Below are 25,612 nucleotides of genomic sequence, written 5' to 3'. Positions count from 1 at the left end.
CATGCAAAATGCAGAATTAAAGGTGTCCACTACATGGAAAGTAAATGTGGAACAGCTTACTTAAAGGGGTATTCCAGGATTTTTTTTTTATTTGACTATATTACAGGGGCTGTGAAGTTAGAGTAGTTCATAATATGGTGTCTGTACCTGTGTGTGACTGTTTTCTCACAATTCTTCTGTGATTTGCACTCCAATATTTATTTTCATCAGCATACAAAATGACTTGTCTCAGATTTTTCCCAGGTTGCAATGCGGCCGAGACCTGTCTCACTAGTCAGCTGATGACAGGGAGCCTGTATGCTTAAAGGGGTATTCCAGGCAAAAACTTTTTTTTGTGTATCAACTAGCTCCGGAAAGTTAAACAGATCTGTAAATTACTTCTATTAAAAAATCTTAATCCTTCCAATAATTATTAGCTTCTGAAGTTGAGTTGTTGTTTTCCGTCTAACTGCTCAATGGTGACTCACGTCCCGGGAGCTGTGCAGTTCCTATGGGGATATTTTCCCATCATGCACAGCTCCCGGGACGTGACATCATCATAGAGCAGTTAGACAGAAAACTTCAGAAGCTAATAATTAAAGATGAGTGAACTTGCAGTAAACTCGATTCGTCACGAACTTCTCGGCTCGGCAGTTGATGACTTATCCTGCATAAATTAGTTCAGCCTTCAGGTGCTCCGGTGGGCTGGAAAAGGTGGATACAGTCCTAGGAAAGAGTCTCCTAGGACTGTATCCACCTTTTCCAGCCCACGGGAGCACCTGAAAGCTGAACTAATTTATGCAGGAAAAGTCATCAACTGCCGAGCCGAGAAGTTCGTGACGAATCAAATTTACTGTAAGTTCGCTCATCTCTACTAATAACTATTGGAAGGATAAAGATTTTTTAATAGAAGTTATTTACAAATCTGTTTAACTTTCTGGAGCCAGTTGATATATATAAAAACGTTTTTGCCTGGAATACCCCTTTAAATGGGTGTAGCGATCGCTTGGTGGGAGAGAGATCATTCTGCAACTAAGGCAACAGCTGTAGGCACCCTGATTGAAAACCACAGGTCTTTTGAATGGATGCAGCTCATTTATGTTTCAATGGGTGGGGTGGCTGATGTGTGGGAGGGAGGAAAATGGAATTTTGGGATTTGTAGTCAAAAAAGAAAACTGAAACAGGAAATACCAGTTCACAGAAAGCTACCCACAGTGTTCTGGTAATCTTACAACATAGCCATTTATCCCCAAGACAAGCGCAGATCCTTCCTAAGCATGTCCATTACTGTCTGCCAGGTACGTACTACTGGATAACCCCTTTAACCTACAGCTATTCTTTCTGATTCCACTGGAGACATGCACATGTTTTTCAATGGATGGATCCGTCTGGTGGTGATTCTCTCCTAAGGTCTAAGGCAGTGTTTCCCAAGCAGGGTGCCTCCAGCTGTTGCAAAACTACAACTTCCAGCATGCCCGGACAGCCAAAGGCTGTCCGGGCATGCTGGGAGTTGTAGTTTTGCAGCAGCTGGAGGCACCCTGCTTGGGAAACACTGGTCTAAGGATTGGTTGGGTGACATCTCTATGCCCTATATAATTTATCTTGGCATTTAGTAACCCTTTAACTGGCTCACTAGGGCAGCATGTTGGTGTAGTGACTATCATAGCTTACGTTCTATGTACAATGCTGTGGAATATGTTTGCTGTATTTAGGCATTTAATGACTATACCATTAAAGGAGTAGTCCAGTGGTGACTCAGTGGTGAACAACTTATCCCCTATCCTAAGGATAGGGGATAAGTTGCAGATCGCGGGGGATCCGACCGCTGGGGCCCCCCGCTATCTCCTGTAAGGAGCCCCGACAGCCCGCGGGAAGGGGGCGTGTCGACCTCCGCACGAAGCGGCGGCCGACACGCCCCCCCCAATACAACTCTATGGCAGAACCGAAGCGCTGCCTTCGGCAATCTCCGGCTTTGCCATTGAGATGTTTTGAGGGGGCGTGTCGGCCGCCGCTTCGTGCGGGGGTCGACACCCGCTATCTGGCCGGAGAGCCAGGACCCCGTACAGAGAGATTGCAGGGGGCCCCAGCGGTCAGACCCCCCCGCGATCTCAAACTTATCCCCTATCCTTAGGATAGGGGATACGTTTTTCACCACTGGACTACCCCTTTAAATACCGTAGATCATTGTTCCAGTAGACTGCCTGTCATTTTTTTTAGGGAACGGATGACAAATGAATTGCCTCTAACCAATCTAAGCAATCTTTATTTCACATGCAAATATTGTTAACCATTTCCCAACCAATATCCCTTCCCAGCAGTCCACATCCCTGCCATAGATACCTAAACAGGTAAATGAATTCCTGTCGTCTGCCGCCTCCATCTTGGGCATCACATTATGCCTGGTGCTATAATTTGAACTCTGGATTCAGTGGCAAAAATAGAAAGCTCTGGTAGGCATGGAAACTGTGCCTGTGTGTTCAGCATGTAGAGCGCTAAGGCTTATACATGGGTTTAGGGAAGTTACTTCATGTGGGGATAATTTCCAAAATGACATAATGTAATTTTAGGCTAAAGCTACACAGCGACCTATCACTCTATTCTTTGTATCAGGTTCACAACAGGAGTTGTTCTTAGGTATTTCATATAGATTTTATTTTTTTCCCGCTCCCACCGTGACAGTTTTTGCCGTAAATGTTGCATGTATTTGCATTGCTATGTGATTCCTCTGAAAGACTGGAAAGTGAGGTGTCACAGGGAAAAATATTTATTGGGCTTTTACCTCCTTTTGTCATTGTTAGGTGTATAGGTATACTGTGGTGGACTGCAGCGGGTGCTGTTTATTTTAAAGGGGTTGTCCAAAATTAGAAATGAACAGCTCCTTTCTTGCAAAAAATAAATAAATAACACCACTCCTATACATAGGTTATGTTTGGTATTGCAGCTTGGCTCTATTAAAGGGGTACTCCGCCCCTAAACATCTTATCCCCTATCGAAAGGATAGGGGATAAGATGTCACATCGCGGGGGTGCCGCCGCTGGGGACCCCCGGTATCTCGGCTGCAGCACTCACCTGTTGTGGCTTCCGGCAGCGCTGGAGGCTCTCATCCTCACGACCATGGTGACAGGAGATCGTGACGTCACGACTCCGCCCTGTGTGACGCCCCCCCAATGCAAGTCCAAGGGGATGTGACAGCTGTCACGCCCCCTCCCATAGACTTGCATTGAGGGGCGGGGCATGGTGTCACGATCTCACGTCACTGTGGTCGGGAGCCAAAGTCTCCAGCGTTTCCAGAAGCCGCAACAGGTGGGTGCTGCAGCCGAGATCCCGGGGGTCCCCAGCGGCGGCACCCCCGCGATCGGGGATAAGATGTCTAGGGGTGGAGTACCCCTTTAAAGTGAATGGGACTGAGCTGCAGTACCAGGCGCAACCTGTGGACAGGTGTGGTGCTGTTTTTGCAAAAAAAGCATCATTTTTTAAATCCTGGACAACTCCTTTAATGGTCTGAATAGAATCGCCAAGTGACTCATTCGGGCAGCTTTTGACTAATGTACAGTATGTTTGTTTAATAATAGTGTGCTTTAGAAAAAAAAAAGACCTAGTTCTGGATATGGAAATAAATGCCACTAGCTGCTGTATACCCACCACATTTGTTGGCATCCTTTTCTTTTCTGGATTCTAATGGAATCAGTAAATGCAGTTTGTTCTTAGCCTTACTTATAGAGTGTGTGTGTGTATACAGAGTAGGAAAACAAACACAATCTTCTGGCAACAATGAAGTTCCAAAAACAAGCTTATATCGGTGTGTCCTCCTGCTTGGGTCCATTCACCCAGTATTCAGCTGTTGTGTGTAGGAAACCTGGCAGCTTTTCCCTGCAGCGCCACCACATGGAGCATTGAAGGAGAACTTAGAATGCAGTCCAGTCTAATTCTGCGGGCAGCATAAAACTGGTGCGGGCACTGTGATCACAATACACAATTTACTAAAACACCAGGGTGGTGTTTTCTGAACAGGGTTTTTTTTTTTTGGCCGTTGCAAAACTACAACTCCTAGCAAGCATGCTGAGAGTTGTAGTTTTTGCAACAGCTGGACACGTACTGTTTAGAAAAAACACTATCTTAGGGTGATTCAAAGAAAATCCAGTTGAAAAATTCTGCTGGGGCATAAGCAGTCATTAGGGCAATCCCCACAAGTCTCCCCCTCTAAACTGATAGACTGCCACCTGTCTCTTCCTGTTACTGTCATGTGCTACAGATCCCCGAATCTCCTATGCTCTGCATGGCCTTCAAAATCTAAAACTATTACATTTTGACTTGTGAAGAAAAACCATTAACCATAGTTAATAGCAGAAAGACCTTTTTAGTTATATTCCCATTGGGCAGACTTGTTGCAGAAATGTTTGCTCCTAAGGATATGTTCACACTGTTATTTCTGAGCGGAATGTCCACCCAGAAAATACAGGCGGACAATCCGCACACATGGGTCCGGCAGGCGCAAGGAACATTCGGAAATGTGCCATCTCATAGATAGCAATGCGTTTCTTAGCGGAATCCACAAAAAGAATAGACATGACTGCTGGAAATTCTGCCGTGTGCATCATGCAGTAGAATCCTGTGGAAATCAATGGGACTCTTCTGCAGTGGAATATTCTCCTGTGAATATACTCTAAAAATCACTTACAACATTATTGGTCACACACTACGTTTACATAGTGATATGAGCAGATGACCCGCTATGATTTTTTTTTTATTTTTTTTTTTTTAGTGCTGCATGATCCCAGTGATCAGTTGACACACACACACACACACACACAACTAGCCATTTTTTTTTTTTTTTTTGGATATCTGTGTCTTTTACACAGGGCAAAAAATCGGCCTGTCCGCTGCTAGGCACCTTATCTTAAAGGGGTACTCTGCCCCTGGCATCTTATCCCCTATGCAAAGGATAGGGGATAAGATGTTAGATCGCTGCGGTCCTGCTGCTGGGGACCCCGGGGATCGCCGCTGCGGCACCCCGCCATCATTACTGCACAGAGCGAGTTCGCTCTGTGCGTAATGACGGGCGATACAGGAGCCCGGAGCAGCGTGACGTCACAGCTCCGCCCCTCATGACATCACGGCCCGTCCCCTTAATGCAAGTCTATGGCAGGGGGCGTGACGACCGCCACTCCCCCTCTCATAGACTTGTATTGACGGGAGCGGGCCGTGACGTCACGAGGGGCGGAGCTGTGACGTAACGATGCTCCGGCCCCTGTATTGCCCGTCATTACGTGCAGAGCGAACTCGCTCTGCGCAGTAATGATAGCGGGGTGCCGCAGGAGCGATCCCCAGGGTCCCCAGTAGCGGGACCCCGGCAATCTGACATCTTATCCCCTATCCTTTGGATAGGGGATAAGATGTCTAGGGGCGGAATACCTCTTTAAAGGGGTACTCCGCTGCTCAGCGTTTGAAACAAACTGTTCAGAACGCTGGAGCCAGCGACGGGAGAAAACATAGCCCCACCCCCTCATACTGTTACACCCTGCCCCCTCAATGCAAGACTATGGGAGGGGTGTGATGGCTGCCACGCCCCTCCCATAGTCTTGCATTGAGGGGGCGGAGTGTGACATTGTGAGGGGGCGGGGCTATGATGTCACGAGCTCCCGGCACTGAGGACTTTAATAGATCAGCAATTTGGCTATAGGCCTGCCTAAATGAGGCTTTCTAATATAGGAGTAGTGGCACAAATGACACTCTTCACAAACAGACTCTTACACTGCCAGGTTGCCAGAACTTGAACTCTTGCTTCTGTGTTATTGTACGTTTCCTGATTTCACTTGCGGATGTTGCTGGTGTTGTAATGATTTCTGTGGTGGCAGAGAGCCAAATGCCATCTTTAGCCTCGAGGACATAATTGTGTCACCCGGGAAGCCTGCTCAGTACTACTGGTTAGCTCTGAATTGGTGGCAATCAATAAAAAAATAGATCTGTGGAAATAATGCCAGATTTACTGCTTCCACTTGGTGATTTTGTGTACACAGAAAGGGGATGAAATGGTTGTTTGGCATATGTCATCTGTTAGACGTTATGGGAAGCTGGGTTCACACTGCCGTTCTGCTCCGACCCATACAGTGTCCATTTGCTTGTTGTTTTATCTTTTGTGGAACCCTGAACAGGTTGGAGCACATCAGACACTGGCGGGTCCTGACAGATCCCATTGACTTCTAGGGGAGTTGAATGGAGAGAGAAAAAGATCGGACACGCAGTATTTCCCCCGCTCAACTCCCATCCTTTCATCGGACAGAGCAATGGAGCTCCTTTTATCAGAGCACAGTGGCCATGTGAACATGTACATAGATCCACTTTATACAAGGTGTTCTCCTCGGAGTGCCTCCTCTTACTGTCGTTGTTATCTGGAGTGTTGTATGCTTAGGGCAAGTTCACGACACTTGAGAACTTGTTTGTTCTTATGCGCTCCTGTTCTATAACGTTTGTTGACTTGATGAAATGGTAATTTCAGGTTATTACAGAAAATACTCTGCTTGCTTTTAGCACAAACATTTTCATATCTCCAAACCTGTCTTTAACAGTAGTTCCATTTACTTCAATGGGATGCACTTAGCTCCATTGAGGTAAAAGCAGCTGGCGTCTAGATGAGTGCAGATATCCCAAAGCTAAAAGCCCAACCAGCACCAAGCATTAGATTGAGCTCAGATCATCCCGGGCCAGGCACCCATTATATGTCTCTTGATGTCATAATGACGTGTCAGCAAGTACATTTGTGGTTGTCTGAGATTGGTGAGAAAAAGGGCCTGATTTATTGGGGAGGCCTGTATCCTATTGCTGTTTAGCGCAATGTGAAATACCTACAATATCAGACACAGCCTATGATCAAGAGCGTCCAAGACACAGAATATCAATGCTGTTCAGCAGCTGCCTACTGTAGACTGAAACTACACTGTCTATAAGGATGAGGCTTATTTATAACAGTGGCTGAGGCTTTGATCAATTTAGTGTAGCCTTAAAGGGGTACTACCATGCTGACAACTTATCCCCTATCTACACTTCTGGGGGTGGTTTAGGTTGTGTGGGAACAAAGGATGTCCTTTTAAATTAAACATGCCTAATACGACTTTTTCCCAAAGTTGCTGATGGAGAGTTGGTCCGCCCTCACATTAATGGTCAGCCAGTTCCACTGAAATAGACAGGTTTGGCCTACTAAAAAGTGGGGATCCCAAGTTGATAACTTATCACCTGTCCTGTGTATTGGGGATAAGGATCTCCTGGGGACCCTCACAGATCACAAAAACAGAAGTTCCTTTGTCCCCTTAATGAATGGAGCAGCTAAGAGGATGCTTAGTTGTGGCCCCATTCACCAGTGCTGAACTCCGCCCCATTTATTAGGAGGTGAAGGATCTTCTTATGAACAGTGGTGGTCCTATCAGCCGGACGCCCCCAACCATTACATCCTTTATGTTGTGAATCGGTGATGGGTCATAATCTTGGAATAATCCCTTTTTATGTGGTTACAATGGGGGAGATTTATCAAAACCTGTGCAGAGGAAGAGTGGTGCAGTTGCCCATAGCAACCAATCAGATTGCTTCTTTCATTTTCCACAGGCCTCTAAAGAGGCCTGTGGAAAATGAAAGAAGCAATCTGATTGGTTGCTATGGGCAACTGCACCACTCTTCCTCTGCACAGGTTTTGATAAATCTCCCCCAATGACTCCAGTGTCACAGCAATCCTTGTTTGTAATACAGCAGGTCATTCTGCCTTGGTAAAGGTTGGGGCAGGTCTGGATTGTATGTGCGGTTGGGTGGTGTTTCCAATACCCAGGCTGGACTGTGCGGGTGTTTTTATTTCATTCCGCTCTGTCACTCGCCGCTATCTCTATTGATCTGACATTCTGTTTATCTGATGCTGCACTCAGTAATGCTTCGCCAGGGAAAAACACACAAAACAAGCTCTGTGCATCAGCATTTTCATTGTACCCCGAGCTGAGCCTCCCTTCACATGGTAGCATCCCCTTTCAAATTGAACACAAACTTTTTATTGCACCCCCTGTGCCTCTCCCGGTCCATTCTGTCTGTCTTGTCCAATGCTGGGTTCACCTCGTCTCTCCCTCGTAGTGTCTGTTCTCTGGGATATACTGTGCTATGTTCCTCCTGTTCTTTGTAGTGTCTTCATCTGTTCTCTGAGCTTGTCTGGGCGGAGTTGAGCTCTGTCTGCTTGTGTTTATTCCAGGGGGGCTTATTAGACAGACCATGGCTTCATTTAAACTTGATTTCCTGCCCGAGATGATGGTGGATCATTGCTCTCTGAATTCCAGTCCTGTGTAAGTGTTTTTGAGCCGTCTCATTCCGTAGATTTGAGAGGTATCGCTGCTTTTACATTCCCCCCCCCCCCCTCTTGTGCCTTTGTGAAATCTGCTCACTATTTTTGTCAATGATTTTGTGTGAGATCACCTTTAAACCCGCTAAATCTCACCTCCACCTGTCTCTGGGCTCATGTTGTGAGTGGTTGGTGCTCTGATTAAGTCTAATCTGCAGAAGCCAGCCATTTTTATTTCTTTTGGATTGTGCTGATATTCACATTCTTGTGTGTGCTGTATTCGTTCTGTACATAACACTGGATTAACTCCTGATTTGGAGCTTTTAACTCTTAAGTGTACTTTTTACTTATGTAAAGTGTGTTTTGTTTTTGTTTTCTTTTCTTGTCTGCTGACTATGCTCCTTTTAAGAAATACTTCATTCATTGTTTTTTTTTTTTATTGTTAGATCAAAGAAGATGAACGGCACCATGGATCACCCAGACCATCCGGATCCAGATTCTATCAAGATGTTTGTGGGACAGGTTCCTCGCAGCTGGTCTGAGAAAGAGTTGAGGGAACTATTTGAACAGTATGGTGCAGTGTATGAAATTAATGTCCTGCGAGACAGAAGCCAGAATCCTCCACAGAGTAAAGGTGAACCTCATTTCCATAAATGACGAGATTGTCGCGGACCATAGAACTTTTAATGTGTTTAATCATTGAGCTGGTTTTCTGTCTAGCTAATTTACGTGCTAATGAAGGCCTATGTAAGACCTGTTTGTCACGTTTCTTACTGAATTCTCTTTGTTTTGTCCCCAAGGATGCTGTTTTATTACTTTCTATACACGTAAGGCTGCATTAGAAGCACAAAATGCTTTGCACAATATGAAGATTCTTCCTGGAGTGAGTATACTGGAATCAATTACAGTAATAGATTTTTTGCCATTTGTGATATTGCCACTATTGCATTACATTGTTCTTACGTCCTCTTGCTTGTGTCCAGATGCATCATCCGATACAGATGAAGCCAGCTGACAGTGAGAAGAATAATGGTATGTCACCTAGTTCTGAGAAAGACGTGCCTGGGCTTTTCACACTTTCCTGGCTATTAACGTGTCATCCACACTTTAGTTGCTCTTCCTTCCTGTGTGAAGCAGACTGTACGCTGTTACAAGCCTATTACTCGTGGTCTGTTGCAGTTGTTCAATACCTTTCTGTGTGGCATTAGCTGGAAGTAGTGATAGTTTGTGATTCTAATAGAGCCATTTCATATGTAAATAGTTTCCCACAGCTTAGGTCAAGTCTTTGCTACAGTTAATAAAACATTGATCTAGTTGTAGGATACACATTACCTGTTTGTGTAATTGAATCACGACTCTTTGTGATGGATATGTCACAGATGAAGTTGTTGCATGCCTCTGTGTTCATATAGATTTTAATTATTATTCTTTTTTTTCCCCAGCTGTTGAAGACAGAAAGTTGTTTATTGGCATGGTGTCCAAGAAATGTAATGAAAATGATATTCGGGTCATGTTCTCTCAGTTTGGGCAGATAGAGGAATGCAGAATTCTTCGAGGACCTGATGGATTGAGCAGAGGTATCTGTAATGCACTTGCAATGCACATTTTGCTTACTTGGATTCTTCTGTACTTATAGTGATGCCTGTTTACTTTTGGGTATTGCAGGTTGTGCATTCATTACATTTACAACTAGATCTATGGCACAGAATGCAATCAAAGCCATGCATCAAGCACAAACCATGGAGGTGAGTTTTGACAAGCTTCTGTTGTGGTTACATATAACTGCCCCTTCTGTGGAAAAGATGATTTGAGAGGTGCACTTGATTTCAAGCTTTCATCTTTAAACTTAACTTGACATTCAGCAACAAAGTGCTCTTACCTGGTGGTAAGCATATGACTAAGTCTCTCTGGCTTGGATTTGTGTGATGGCATGCTTCATTGTTTCACATTGACCCTTTTATGTTACAGGGTTGTTCCTCTCCAATCGTTGTCAAGTTTGCAGACACCCAGAAAGACAAAGAACAGAAACGAATGGCACAACAACTTCAGCAACAAATGCAGCAGATTAATGCTGCCTCTGTGTGGGGGAACCTCGCAGGACTGAACAGTCTGGCACCACAATACTTAGCAGTAAGTGTCAGAGGGTTTGATCTTTACCACTTTGGCTTGTAAAACCTCAGTGGTAGAGAGAACCACCTTCTTTTTAGTGAAGTGAGGACTGCCCCGATTCTTCTGCCTTGGTTTGTGCTGAGCATCTAGAATTAAACTCTAAATTAGACGTTTTTTTTTTTTTTTTAAATACAGTTAAGTAAACTTATTCTCATGTTGCATTTCTATATGTTCAGCTCACTCTTGTGCTGGAATCGCCAGTTCTTAGTGTGTGGTGGCTTGTCATTGCCTAACCTTTTTGCAGTGGAAATAATTTTTTATTTTGTGATGGTGGTGTTCTAACTCACCTGGCCCTTCCCACTCACTCCAGCCTCCCGTTGTTCACTCTGTGGATATCTGTGGTGTGAAACATTTTCTCCCCAGACCGGAACAAGCCCTCACTCTCCTTCTTGTTTTGTTTTGGTGTAATGTCTAGCTTTATTTGCAGCTCCTCCAACAGACAGCCTCTTCCGGCAACCTCAACTCCCTAAGTGGCCTCCATCCCATGGGAGGTGAGTACTCCATGGGGAGGACATCAGGTGTGTGCTTTTTCTTTACATTTTTATTTATTTTACATGGCTTTTAAAATTGTGTGCTAATGTCAGCATTTTATTTATTGTCAGTCACAATTAACATGTGCCGTCTCCTTTTCTTAAAAAAAAAGAATAAAAACCTTTCAATAAAAACTAGACGTGAGCATATTTGCTTATGCACATGTGGCGTTCTCATGCCTGTGTTGCGTGTTACAGGACTCAATGCCATGCAGATACAGAACTTGGCAGCTTTAGCTGCAGCTGCCAGCGTTACACAGAACCCATCAAGTGCAGGCTCGGCACTCACTTCATCCAGCAGTCCCCTCAGCGTCTTGACCAGTTCTGGTGAGCTGCACATGTTTTCTGCGAACTGTCTGTCCATTTTAGGACAAGCTTCTGATGTTTCCCTTCCAGGGCAGGTATTCATTCAGTCTCTGGCAGAAAAGGCTATATAATCCAGGTCTGCTCTTGAGAGACTGAATTGAGACTGTATGGTAAATAGGAAATCTTAGACCCAAACTGTGTATAGATATATACAGAATAAACAATGTTACTGCATATTACTTGCACGGAAGGTATTGAGAAGCCATTGTTTTCAATATGAGAGTACACCTTAATTTGGCACTCTCATTAAAACTCATTTTTGCTATTTCACTCCTTATGGTAAAAAAATAATATTTCTAATATACTTTGTTAAAAAGAAAATGAAGTTTTCTATGTTTTATTTGTGCTTAAAAAAGCTCAAGAGCACATTTTCTCCCATCTCATAAACAGACTTTGGACCAAAGTCCAAACACAGGAAGTGCAGCCTGGAGTGCTGAGGGGGATGTGTCCAGCCAACAGCAGTTAAGTGTGAGAGGAGCTATGATTGGATGAGGCTGGACACACACCCCCCCTCAGCACTCCAGGCTGCACTTCCTGTGTTTGGGCTCTGGTCCAAAGTCTGTGTATAAGATTGGGGAAAATGTGCTCTTGAGCTTTTTTTAAGCACAAATAAAGCAAAGAAGACTTCACTATTTTTTTTTTAAACAAAGTATATTAGAAATATTTTATATTTACCATAAGGAGTGCAATAGCAAAACATTTTTTAATGAGAGTTACCCTTTAAGGGCACCTGTTGAGTGTGTGAAAGAATGAAGATTTTCCTGCATTGCTGTTTACCAATACATGTCTTGAATGGAGAATCTAGCTTGTGTGAAATTTCAGTTACCTTGCCTGAGGTTTTGACCACTGGGACCCCTGCGAACTCCCGCACGCCACCCTGACTCTGCACCGCACAAAGCTGTGGCTGACATGCCCCCTTCATGCAGGTCTATGGGTGAGCTGGAGATACCAGAGTGCAGCGCTCCTTCTCTCCCATAGATATGCACACCCCATACAGGAGGAGAGCCGGGGTGTCCCAGCAGTCAGACCCCCCCCATGATCTGACACTTATGTCCTATCCTTGGGATAGGGGATACATTTTCCTATACCGGAGTACTCATTTAATACCCTAAAAACCTACTGTCGGGTCCATATTTCATTGTAATAAAACATCACATTTGTCTACATCAAAATGAAGAGGCTCGAGAGTTATACACACAGCCACAGTGTCACCTACAACATCGAAATAAAAGACAACTGGTTAGCTCTTAATACTACTATGACTGAGATGGGTATAATGTAAAGGGGACAAAAAATGTGGACAAATGGGGAGATTTATCAAAGCCTGTGCAGAGAAAAAATTGACCAGTTGCCCATAAACAGATTGATTCTTTAATTTTTTTTAAAGAAGCAATCTGGTTGCTATGGGCAACTGCACCTCTCTTGCTCTACACAGGTTTTGATAAATCTCCCCTATAATCTGGTAAATCCCTAGAAGCCCCTACTACATAATTTTTTTCCAAACAGTGTCTCCAGCTGTTGCTAAACTACAACAAGTTGTAGTTTAGCAACAGCTGGAGACACAGTTTGGAAACCAGTATTGTTGCAATCACTGGGTCTTGGAAACTGAGATACGGGGAGACATTTGGTGTTTTCGTACTTGCGACAACTTATGTGGGAGGCGACACTGGTTATTTAGGATTTCCTCTTTGGCTCTTCAATGTTTGTCTCACGTGTCCCACGGCACAATGACAGCTAGAGTTTAAACACCCTATTGAAAGGACTCCCTTTATCTCAGCTTCCTGGAACCCCTTGAAGTGTGATTGCCACATAAGTGGCTTATTAGGGTTCTCTGCAGTCTTTATATATGTGCATTTATGCTGCAGGGTGCGTTTTCATGTTTAGATTTATTAATACAGTTTTAATGTCAAAGCCATGAATGGATAGTTAACTCAGATCCCATAGGATGCCCTGCTTTCTAGTAGATACAGGTCTCAAGGTAGTGCCTCAATCTATAGATAATCAATGGAGCATTAACATTTCTCCAGCCAGAGAGAAATATGAACAGTTATGAACAGTTTATAAGATGTCGCTCGAGTCCTATTGTTTGCTATGTCAGTATATAGATTATCGATATGGCTGCTACAGCAATAGAGAATTTTCAATAGAAAAGATAAATTTTGAGTTTTAAAGGGGTATTCTGGCTTTATACATCTTATCCCCTATCCAAAGGATAGGGTATAAGATGTATGATAGCTGGGGACCCCCGCGATCTCGGTGCAGCCCCCGTGGTTTGGATAGGGGGATACTAAAGGGGTACTCCGATACAAAACATCTTATCCCCTATCAAAAGTATAAGACGGGATAAGACGTTAGATCATGGGAGTCCCGCCGCTAGGGACCCCGTGATCACCTGGGCCGCAGCAGCGGCATCCTGAACACGGGAGCGTGGGGTTCCTGTGTTCGAGACATCATCCCACGCCCATTTGTTCTATGGGAGGGGGATGTGACGGCTAGTACGTAGCCGGCACGCCTCCTCCCATAGACCTGAATGGAGGGGGTGCGGCGGCTGTAGTCACCAGTCATCTGGCTCAGAGCGGAGTTCGCTCCATGTACGAATCACCGGTGTGCAGCGCCAGTCATCGCGGGGTTCCCCGTGATCAAACCTCTTATCCCCTATACTTTTGATAGGGGATAAGATGTTTTGCACCGGCGTACCCCTTTAACTGTAACAGGACCTGCACTCTAAAAAATGCCAACTGTCAGCATCTACCGAGCCCAACTCTGAGAACACTCAGCAGTCTGTGGACACTTGTTAATAGGGTATGAACATACACACTCTTGTTAAGCATTCTCTTGTGGTGGCTGCCCGGTTGACAGTCTAGAGCATAATATACATATGAGCCCTGATAGTGAATAGGAGTGTGGTTTAGAAGGAACAACGGATGCTAAAAGAGGGATATTTCATAACCTCTTAAATTTTATACCAAATCTGTTGACAAAGTTGCCACAACAATCTGGCACATAGCTTGGTGGGATAAGTCCCTGTTGTTGATTTAGGTAAGGCGGATGGGGTCATAACCATTTTTTACGTCTTAATTAAAATAATCATAGTACATTATTCAGACTGTTGACTGTTGTACATTTTTCAGGTTCATCCCCAAGTTCAAATAACAGTTCATCAATCAATCCCATGGCGTCGCTCGGAGCTCTACAGACCTTAGCTGGTGCCTCGGGTCTAAATGTTGGTTCTTTAGCAGGTATGTTCCACATAACTATAAATTGTACTTCACAACACCTATGGTTATAGGCCTCAAAACTCTGAACCCACCAACTATCTGATGTGTATTTGGTTGTCCCTTCTTTCCACCCTAAAATGCTCTTGCTGGAAAGTCTGATCAAGCTGTTGGATTGCAGCATGTCCGATCCTTTGGCAGAGGCAGCTTTCCACTGAGGACAGAGGAGTCTTTCAGCCACTTAACTTCCCTCCCGGATGCAGAACACATATGTGTTTAACAAAGTGCATGTGTTTGGTTAATAGGAATAGCTTAGTGTCTAGCTGACAGCTTAAGGTGCCTAGCGTTTGGCAATATTCAGACATGATGGGTATGTTGTGGGTGCACCAAAAATGATGCGAGGTTGAAATCATAAGTGAAGAAACATTGAGCAGGTGCTGATTTTGCATAACTTTGGATAATTTCTTTTTAATAGGTATGGCTGCATTAAATGGTGGTCTGGGCAGCAGTGGACTCTCAAATGGCACTGGCAGCACAATGGAAGCCCTGAGCCAAGCTTACTCTGGAATCCAGCAATATGCAGCAGCGGCATTGCCCTCACTCTACAACCAGAGCCTGTTATCACAGCAGGGCCTGGGAGCTGCAGGCAGTCAAAAGGAAGGTACGTGTTACTGCTGGGATGACCTTTGTTGTAAGGCAGCGGTCTTCAAACTGTGGCCCTCCAGATGTTGCAAAACTACAACTCCCAGCATGCCCGGACAGCCAACGGCTGTCCGGGCATGCTGGGAATTGTAGTTTTGCAACATCTGAAGGGCCACAGTTTGAAGACCACTGTTGTAAGGGGTTGGGAAGTCTTAACACAATGCTAGAATAGAGTTTTGGTTGGTAATTGAAAGCCCCTAACAGTCAATAATTATGATTGAAATGTCTTCTGAAAACTGAGGCGCACTTGCTGACAGACCTGTTTTATGAGTAGGGGGGGGGGGGGGTCTATTGTATGTCAGTATATAGGTCTTTTAAAATAATATAGTAAACTATATCTAGGCCATTCTTAACTTTTCTGGCTATAGAATGTTAAGGGGGGTGGGGGGGGGGGGAGGTGTTAGCTTTTTCTTGTCTTGTAATCCTGACGTTTGCTAGTACAGACTATTATTTCACTGGGAAGAGATTTTGTAGGTGACAATGTATGCTGCACCACTGATGCCGTGATCCCAAACTTAATTTTGTCTCCCATCTGCTTTGTCTCATCTAACCAGTGGATCTTTGGCTTACAGGCCCAGAGGGAGCAAACCTCTTTATATACCACTTGCCCCAAGAGTTCGGTGACCAAGACATCCTGCAGATGTTCATGCCATTTGGAAATGTTGTGTCTGCCAAAGTTTTCATTGATAAACAAACGAACCTCAGCAAATGTTTTGGTAAGTCTATTACTATCACCTAAACCCCTGGTCATCATGTATGCAAAACATATAATCACGACTCTAACTCTTTCTTTATATTTCTTTTTTTTTCTTCTTCCGTCTCTCCATTTCCTCTCTTCTCTTCCACTTATCTTGAGCAGGTTTCGTAAGCTATGACAATCCAGTTTCCGCTCAGGCTGCTATCCAGTCCATGAACGGCTTTCAGATCGGAATGAAACGGCTGAAAGTTCAACTTAAACGCTCCAAGAATGACAGCAAACCCTACTGAACTGTACTGCCCTGGGAAGTGAGCGAGAAGGATGTTCTGGTAAGTGTGGGATGGAAAGGCCAAGACCAGGATGTGTAACTGGAAGAGAGCACTTAGTAAGAACACAGACTATGCTGTCTTTTCAGCAGCCCCAAAGCATCTACGTGTGCTTAAAGCCAGAAGCCTCTTTCCCTCCTAAAGACTCTGGGTACAACTTTGTTGTGAATTTTTTGCTTCATATGGAAGAACAGCTTGTACTACTTGTTCAAAGTGTTTTATTTTGGAGTTTAGGTGCCATATCAGTGATTTTATTATTATTATTATTATTATTATTTGGATTTTGCTGTGTTTGTACAAATGTGCGTGAATGTCCCAACACCACAACCCCTGGAAAGGAGAGAGCAAGCAACTGGTTTTCTGAACAGCCTCAGATCTGTCTGCTCACTGCTCCACTTGCCATTTCTTTGAGACTAGACTACCCACAATCACTGAAGCTGCAGGGTGTAACTAGTTTTCATATGAAAAGTATCTTGCATGTTTTTTTTTTTTTTTTTTTTGCGGTACAACATACAGACCAGTTAGGTTTTTATTTTTCTTAATGTTTATTGCAGTCACTATCCTGTTTCATATGAAGCGTCTCTTTTCCATAGGGCTGCCCTAACATCCATTTAAAAGGGTTGCCTGCAATTGAGACTCATTTTGGGGTTGGACTTTGAATGATATGTACCATGTTTAAGGCAACAGGTCTCCTCTGTTGCAGGCTGAACACTTGCTGCATATCTGTCATATAAGCTGGAGCCATTCACCATCTCTTTATTGTGACCGCAGTGCAGAATTGTAGGATACTTGTACCAGCAGCTATTACCACAATGCAATACAATAATTTTCTTATTTTTTTTGAGACTGGTAATCTTTCTGTTTACCAGGTTATAAATGTTTACTGGTAAGTATTCTTACCACAAATGGCAAGCAGAGCATAGCATGTGCAACATAACAGGCTGCTCCTCTCAGAAGTTCATGGACTGGCGTCCGGTGTTGTGTAGTAGAATAGGCGAGTATTTCATGTGCCTGTGTGTGTATGTACTTGAGTGCATACCTACATACACGTATCGTGACTTACATGACGAAGATGAACTGCTAAAACTTGAATAATGTATACTCAGAGAAAAAAAGTGTTTTCAAAAGTTTTTGATTTGGTAAAATGTGAAACATAGAGGCTTCCAGGCTCCTGATATAAACTTTTATACAAGTGTATAAAAAAAAAAAATCAAAACTGAAAAAGACAATTGAAGGAAAACAAAGCCTGTTTAGAATGTTATTTCTATTTTTATAGAGGTTTTATACAGCTCGGATGAGTGAGCAATATTTATTGCCTAAATTATTTCACTGGGAAGAGATTTTGTAGAATTCGGAAGATGGCAACTTTATTTTGTGTTTTTTATACAGATTATTCTACATCGTGTTTAGTAAACCACATACGATGTTTGCGGAGGGACATATAAAGGTTTCCTGGCCAAGGCATTGGTCCAGGTTATAAATGTGAAAACAGGTCTCTTCCTGATTTTGTCAGTATTTTTTGGAACTATTTTTGCTCAAAAAGTTTACTATTTACCATCACAGTCTCTGCTCTGGTTTTCAAGACTCCTGTCTACATTAATTAACTTAGTCTTTTTAATTATAGCTGATAACCATAAAAAGTGACCTACAAGTAGTCAAAAATGGGGTGTGAGCTAACAAGCCGGGCAGAACTTACTTTCAACCTGGCGGTATACCTATCTTTTTTCATTACTTATTACAAGGGGATTTCAGTGGGGCAGTTTTGTTTATTCCTTATAGTCCTAGCTGGTGATAAATGAAATGGCCATGGTCTACATAAGACACTATATTTGTCAAAATCGAATTTTGAGGTAATCTGATGTAAGGTAAGGATGTCTAAGAGATAAAGTTTTTTTTCCCTTTTTCCAGGAGAAAACTATTCATGGCCTAGCCACAGGGATATAGGTCATTAATAGTTTATCAGTTGAGTGACAACACTCTGCACCCCAGCTGATCAGCTGCTTGGGCTCACATCACACTGGGAACGGAACCAAAAGCAGTTAGGTCTGTACTATGGAGCGGCAATGCCGTATTACCACAGCCTCAACTTCTATTGAAGTGAATATGGGCTAAGGCTGCAGTACCCCCTGCTTTGGGGTACAGAACCTACTGCTTAACCATTAAAACCGGATGCAGTAGGGCACATAAATGATGCAGGTTCCTTTAAATTCTGTGTGTTGTCTTATTGTTTTTTTTTTTTTTTAAATTTATTTTGTCATATAGAAGTCAATAACAGAAAACATTGAACAACATGCAAAAACGAGATATGAATAGGTCCTAACAAATGTGAAAAAAAAAACTATACAGTGATCCCTTAACATACGATGGTAATTCATTCCTAATGAACCATCCTTACTTGAATTTATCGTATGTTGAGGGATCCGTGCAATAATAATATACAAAGTTATTCTCACGTGTCCCACCTGCCCTGGATTGTCGCTCTCCAGCGCCGTTATCACCTCGCTGCGCACGCCGCTCCTATTGGATGACGGCGTGCGTGGCGTCGTGATGACTACTGTGAGCAACAGCTATGCAGCGGTGCATGAAGAGGACTGTCCGGAGCAGCGGGGGCAGGTGAGTGACACTCACCGGGGCACATTAAATGGCTGTCTGGCGGCAGCTGAAGCAGTCAGCGCTGCCGGATAGCCGTTTATGCGATGGCCACGACATACAAAAGCATCGTATGTTGATGCTGCCTTCAACATGCGATTGCCTCACAGAGGCCATTGTATGTTGGCGCCATTGTAGGTCGGGGGATCACTGTATATATGTTTTTTCTCCCAATGAGATTACCTGTGTAATGCAGTTGTCTCCAAACCCAAATTAAAAATAGTTACATTGGATTATGGCTTTAAAACCAATAAAAGTGAATGGCAAACTGATGGTTTGCACAGCCAAGATATAAACCTATTGGAAATGTAAGTTTCATTGTGTGGTTTGAGACTACTTGATCTGTCCACAATCTCTGATGCTCCTGATGTTCACCTCACACCTCCTGAGAACAGTTCCTGCTCCGTACTCAATAAACGTAAATTTTATGTGCCATACCTTATTTCTGCCATTCAACCATAAGTGATGGGGGAAACTGAAAACCAGAGTTCAGATGCTGATCGCTTGAATGATTTATTTTTAATTTTTAATATACATATATATACAAATTAAGTGTTGCCAAAAAGAAGCAAAAATAATCCCTAGCTTTATGGAAAGCTTTGGGATAGTCATTGTACTTGCGATAAGAGTGGCACAATAAAAAGCCTCCGCTTTTTAATAGTGGTGTCGGGCAATAGTGAAATTGTTGTCTTTAAGGTCATCTCAGTTAGTTTTTCTTTAATGTTCTTGTATTCAAAGTGTAGCTGTCACAGTTGTCTTGGAGGTGCTAGTCAATGTGACCGCACAAGCCCATAGTTTACATGGAGCGGTTTGGGTTCTGTCGGTCTCCACACTGCCGCTCCTGTCCCATTGTGTCAATGTGGGGTGCTGGGCTGATTCTTTCTACTGGGTTCCTTTTATTTTCTTGTTTATATATACATATATATATATATTTTTTTTTTTTTGCATGGTGAATCTAGTCTCTCTAATTTTGTCTGTTGGGTGTTGTGTCCCTTCTAGACCCTCTCACAGTTCTGTGTACATGCGTGTGTGTGTGTGACATTGTCGTCCTTCCTTCTAGACACTCAGGACCTCTCGAGGTCATCTGCATGTCTACTGAGCTAGGCCGTTGAGTGTCTAGCTGTGTCTCTTGTGATTTGATGTATTGCGTTGTGTAACTCAGTGCTTCTCCCTGTTTTTCTCTGGTTTGTTTTTGTTTTCTAGATCCCTTCCTGCCATTTGTCCATCATTGTGCCTCTAAAGCATGTCGGTGTGGCGTTCAAGTACATCGTCCAAATCCTTGTTTCTTCAGCTTCTTTGATGCTTGAACTCTCACCTCTGAACTTGTGTTTTTGACCTTTTTGTTTTTTTATGCTAATGTGTTGTATTTTTTTACCATGTTGTTTTTTTTTTCTTCTCTGTATGTTTCCTTTTGTGTTGCCAAATCGGCTTTGCTACAAAGACTACGAAGAGGGACACAATATTTAAATCTTGCATTTGATTAAAAAAAGAATAAAAATTATATGAATCTATTTTTCTAGAAATTCATAAAGTAACCACTTAATTTTTCGGATAATACTTTGTACCTAATCTTTTGAGCAGGCCTAGCTGGCACACTTCGTTTAATATTTGTCCATTTGTTGTGTTTCTACCAACCAAATTAAATCTGTATCTCCTCTCTACTGGAGCAAAAAGGGGGGGGGGGGGTTATTTAATAAAAAAAAAAATGTTCCCCGTTTTTGTTACCTTAAAAAATATTGGAATCTGAAAGACGGTCACTTTTTGCTGTCTGCAAGTGGCTTTTTTTTGTATCGCCCTGTCCCATCAGTATGATGTAATTTCAGTGCTGTACCTGCTCCCTTTTTTTTTTTTTTTTTACCCCTAATGCTCCCCGGGTCTTGGGTTCAGCTCAACCAATAAAATGTCCCCATTTTACTTATTTTTACAAAGCCGTTTCTTCAGCAGAATGTGACAGTTTTTTTTTTTTTTTTAAATCCTTCACTCAATGGATTGTGCCAAAAATTGTGTGTATATTCTATGTATATTTCTGCCTTGTCCTATGTCTGTTTTTCATCACTGCTCAGCAATTTCAATAACCCACCCCTGTGGGGCTCACGGAGTTGATTTATTTCTGTGTTTTAGTGGTAAAAAATGCAAAGCAGGGGTGTAGAACGTTGTTTTGTGTTTTTTTTTTTTTTTTTTTTTTTTTTTTTTTTTTTAAAGAAACAAAAATGTGTTTAGGCGCATCCTTTTAATTAGTTTTTTTCCTTTTGACTTTTGTTATATGTGCAGTACAAGGTATGTGAGCTGTGTGTTCAGGCTTTACTGCAGCTTCTTGCCTCTGACTTGCAGGGTAATCGCACTGTCCAAGACAGTGTGCCATTTTGTGGTTGGCACCATAAATGTGACATAGTTGTTCATCGATACAGGGCAATGCTAGCTCTAAGTCTGTTTTTGAAGGCTACCATAGGATTGCCTGTCTAGCAAGCACTGGAAAGACCCAACTTGAAATCCTCCAGTCCGTAGGATACAAGGATTTAAAAATATTATTTTAGGTCTCTTATAACACATTGGGCTACCAGATTTTGATTTGTTGGCGCTACCACTCTTCACAAAAATTCCCAGTAAGTGGTCCTTGAGTTGTCCTATAGAATATAGTAGACCACCAATATGGCCACCATTGCTTCAGCTACTTCACACACACTTAGATTCATCTAGTTTTCCCATGTTAGGTTTCTCATTCCATCAGTCACTGTGTCCTACCATGGCAGCCATATTGGGGCTTCTATAACTGTCTAAGGGAAACAAAAAGCATAACTAAGGCACAAATAAAAGCAGAAGTCAATGGCTCAATTAGCAAAATATGGCCAGTTATATGTCCAGAACCAGCGCCACTCTTAGCTACTTTCTGTCTCTTGTACTGCAGCATAGCCTTATTCCCTTTTCATGGGCTGTGGCTGGTGTTGGTGTAGAAGTAAATAGGGCTATGCTGAAATACCAGTGACAACCAATAGACGAGCAGAATAGCCCTTGCACCACAATTGCACATGCTGCCCGTGGATATGGGAATATGGCTACATTGCAGTACCAGAGGGCTGGAAAAAGAGCAAGACCCATTTACTTTTTTAATTTTGGGCAACCTCCTTCAAGGACATTAGAATATTGGTGGAAATGCTTAATAGTAAGACCATGCGTTGCCCCTTCACTTTTGTGTACCCATATAATGGTTTTCACTTAATGGTGAGCCAGAGAATATATATGAAGCATTCAGGGACTGATAGCCTTGCCCACTCACCAGGAGTACGGTAGGTCATCTGTACAACCTCCTAGTGTTCCCTTTGGTGCTTTGTCTGTCCACAGGGTATAACCCATGCTCCATAAGTAAAGGTGCACACCCCGGAGCTTTGCATGAAGCTCTGTCTTTTATGTTTTATTTGTTCTTTCGAGGCAGGAATCACCCAGTACATTCTAAACACACAGCTCCATGTAGGGCTGACAGAGCCCTCTCAGAAGGGAGTGACTCCTTCTCTATTCCTCACAACCGGGAAAAGCTCTTAATATGGACACAATAACCGAGAGCAAACAAATGCCAAACTGGCTTTTCTTCTGACTACTTTTTAAAGACAGAGAGAAAATAAAATTCTGTAAGTTCTGTGGTGATTTTATGCATTGCCATAATGTTACCTCTGCTTTCCTAATATCTGCCTGCTTTTTGTGAATAATTCTATATAAAGTAAAAAAGAAAAAAAAAGAAAAAATGTTAAAAAAAAAAGAAAAAAAAAATCTTTTGGAGACAAACCTGTGGGCTTTTATATTGGTACAAACTGATTGTAGTTAACACTAGGATTTTGTACAGTTTTTTGCCTTTTTCTACTAGGAAAAAATACAATGTAAAGTGATTTATTTCACAATGTGAAGTCATAAAAGAAATAGAAAAAATTGCCACTATTTGACCAAGTTGTCCTTCTGTGCTGCCGTGAACAGGACTCATAAAATCTCCACTCTTCCTTCCTCACAGATGCTTTTCTTTCTTAATTGTCTTTATTTTGTTTTTCTGATTTGCAAAGCAAAAATTTAGTTTTGTTTTATTGTTTCAAATTTGTGTTTTTTTTCGGTGTGAAATTGTGTTGTTGTAAAATGTAGAAAAAATAAATTTTCTTTAATGGTTTAAGAGGAGAAAGAATAAAAAAAAGTAACCACTACTGCATAGCTGATCGCTAAGTTTGTGGATTAAAGAGTTCTCCAAGTTTGAAGCCAGCGTGTCTTGTGTTTAAATGATTAACCCTTTGTAACCTTTTGTTTATTTTCCCCTTACCCTTTCCCACCCCCTTTCCGGGTATTTACAAAATGTTTTAATTGTGCATACACAAACACAAAACCGACTAGAAGTCATTTTGTAAACAGTGTGGTACCTTCCTTTGTTTGTTTGCTATTAAATTGTTTGAGAAGACAGAGTGTGGTCCGTTTTATTTCACGAGTTGTGTGTACTACAAATCACTAAAACACATTTTATCATTCCCATGCTCACATATTGGAGGCAGCCATTCAACATGATGAACCAGAGCCAATTAAAGAGATTTTTTTTTTTTTTTACTTAGGAAATCCATCTTCAAATACCCTCCCTCTAAGGCCAGGTTCACACAGCCGAAAATGTGCAAAATATTCACCTGGAAAAGATGGGAATTCATTCCACACACTTGAATAATCTGGCGGGTGCTAGGACCGATTGGAAATGCACCGCCTCATAGACAGAAATACATTTCCGAATTAAATTTGCAGAAAAAATAGACAAGTATTTTCTTGCTGCAAACACTGGAATTGGAATTTCTGCTGTATGCACGGTGCAACAGAATCCCATTGAAATCAGTGGGAATCTGCTGAAGTGGAATGTCTGTGATGAATATTCCTGCGGAATTCTGCACATTCCTTCCACCATGTGAACATACCCTAAGGATATCTGTCCTGCAGTAAGTCCATTGTCCAACATGTCTGCTTAAAGGAGTACTCCGGTGCACACTTTTTTCCTTTTATCCCGTCCTGGCTGCAAAATAAAAGAAAACACACTTTCTCTTACCTACCAACGAGCCCCCGGAGCTCCGGTACAGGTGTTCGGTCCCCGGGCTGTATTCTTCTTACTTCCTGTTAGCCCGGCACGTCACACGGAGCTTCAGCCTATCACTGGCCGCAGCGATGTCCCGCCTCGGCTGGTGATAGGCTGAAGCTCCGTGTGACGTGTCGGGCTAACAGGAAGTAAGAAGAATACAGCCCGGGGACAGAACACCTGTACCGGAGCTCCGGGGGCTCGTTGGCAGGTAAGAGAAAGTGTGTTTTCTTTTATTTTGTCAGCCCAGAGGGGATAAAATGAAAAAAGTTTGCACCGGAGTACTCCTTTAATGTCCCTTTCAGAAGCATTATGTAATGTCACTTCATTTGTGTAGGCACTGCAGGGAAAACTAAACACTTAATACCAATCTAAACCACAGATGATTTCTGAAGGTCCTAGCCTAAAAGAGCTGATTCATTAGGTTATGGTCACACAACATTTTTCATGTGTGTGTGTGGTCAAAAAACACACAATTTACACTGGCGCTATGTTCACACAGTGTATTTTCATCCATATTGTTGTCACTTATTTGCAAGGATGTAAAAAATGAAATAAATGCAAGCATTTTTTTGTACTGTGTTCAGACAACCACTTATCAACATTAATGCAGATTTTCAGCAATTTTTACAGACTTAAAAAAAATTATTTTAAAAAGGCAAAATTAAAAATTCTCTGTAAAAATTGCCTGAAATGCGCTAGTACATGTTTTTCCTTTCCCATTGATTTCAGTAGGAAATACATTCAGGAATTCACACAGTATTTAATTTTTAAAAAGCTGACTTAAAAGGGTATTCCTGTGAAAAACTATATTTTTCATATCAACTGGCTCCAGGAAGTTAAACAGATTTGTAAATTACTTCCATTAAAAAAAATCTTAATCCTGACAGTACTTATCAGCTGCTGAAGTTGTTCTTTTCTGTCTGACCACAGTACTCTCTACTGACCTCTGTCTCAGGAACTGTCCAGCACCTGATAAGTACTGGAAGGATTAAGATTTTTTTTAATTGAAGTAAATTAAAAATCTGTTTAACTTTCTGGAGCCAGTTGATATGGGAAAAAAGTTTTTCACCGTAGTACCCCTTTAATATACATGCTTAAATCTTAAAGAGCTGGGCGAGGGCTCCATTTTTGCTCCATTATCTGTAGATCTTATTGGTAGCATTTGTGTTAGATTGGACTTCTTGATTGCTTTTTTTCAGCAATTTTGCTACGTTTTTTGCATTTATGCTGTTTAACATGTGGGACCAGGAATGTGATAAAAGGTTGAACAATTCCGTGATACCATGATACAAATGTTTTTTTTAAAGAAAATCTATGGTTTAAATTTTTATTAGGGGAGGGGTTTAAATAAATTGTAAAGAATAAAATAAAAAGTTGGTCTCCATATGGGACTATTTTATAAGCAATCATTAGTGATCAATTCGATCAGCACTGTATTACCACAGCCTGCTCCAGGCAGACTATAGCAATAGATATATCATGGAGGACAAGTAAAGCCTCGGGCTGCCGTGACAATGGATTGGCTCTCCGCAATGACATTACAGGGCGCTGATTCAGCCAAAGCATGACCAATAATCAGATTATAGCC

The 25,612-nt window shown here is 42.4% G+C and overlaps 1 protein-coding gene across 10 annotated transcripts in view; it reads left to right on the top strand.

The window, feature by feature from the left end:
• The window catches only part of CELF1 (CUGBP Elav-like family member 1), a 48,476-nt gene extending 27,352 nt beyond the window's left edge, over positions 1 to 21,124 (top strand). The window contains exons 3-15 of one of the 10 annotated variants that reach the window (XM_056526549.1): positions 8,734 to 8,921; positions 9,088 to 9,170; positions 9,271 to 9,319; positions 9,730 to 9,864; positions 9,953 to 10,032; positions 10,256 to 10,417; positions 10,884 to 10,947; positions 11,185 to 11,313; positions 14,484 to 14,591; positions 15,043 to 15,228; positions 15,824 to 15,985; positions 16,129 to 16,295; positions 20,145 to 21,124. In XM_056526549.1, the coding sequence (XP_056382524.1) occupies positions 8,744 to 8,921; positions 9,088 to 9,170; positions 9,271 to 9,319; positions 9,730 to 9,864; positions 9,953 to 10,032; positions 10,256 to 10,417; positions 10,884 to 10,947; positions 11,185 to 11,313; positions 14,484 to 14,591; positions 15,043 to 15,228; positions 15,824 to 15,985; positions 16,129 to 16,256 (1,464 nt within the window). In that variant the 5' untranslated portion in view covers positions 8,734 to 8,743 and the 3' untranslated portion in view covers positions 16,257 to 16,295; positions 20,145 to 21,124. Of the gene's footprint in view, positions 1 to 8,733; positions 8,922 to 9,087; positions 9,171 to 9,270; positions 9,320 to 9,729; positions 9,865 to 9,952; positions 10,033 to 10,255; positions 10,418 to 10,871; positions 10,975 to 11,184; positions 11,314 to 14,483; positions 14,592 to 15,042; positions 15,229 to 15,823; positions 15,986 to 16,128; positions 16,296 to 20,144 lie in introns of all 10 variants that reach the window. The other 9 variants (XM_056526546.1, XM_056526550.1, XM_056526547.1 and 6 more) reach the window with 9 other exon arrangements.
• Positions 21,125 to 25,612: the final 4,488 nt, after the last annotated feature.

Source organism: Hyla sarda, chromosome 6 (assembly GCF_029499605.1).
Source record: "Hyla sarda isolate aHylSar1 chromosome 6, aHylSar1.hap1, whole genome shotgun sequence".
In the NCBI taxonomy this organism is placed as follows: Eukaryota; Metazoa; Chordata; class Amphibia; order Anura; family Hylidae; genus Hyla; species Hyla sarda.
The sequence above is the reverse complement of the archived record's forward strand: the minus strand, read 5'-3'. Positions and strand labels throughout refer to the sequence as shown.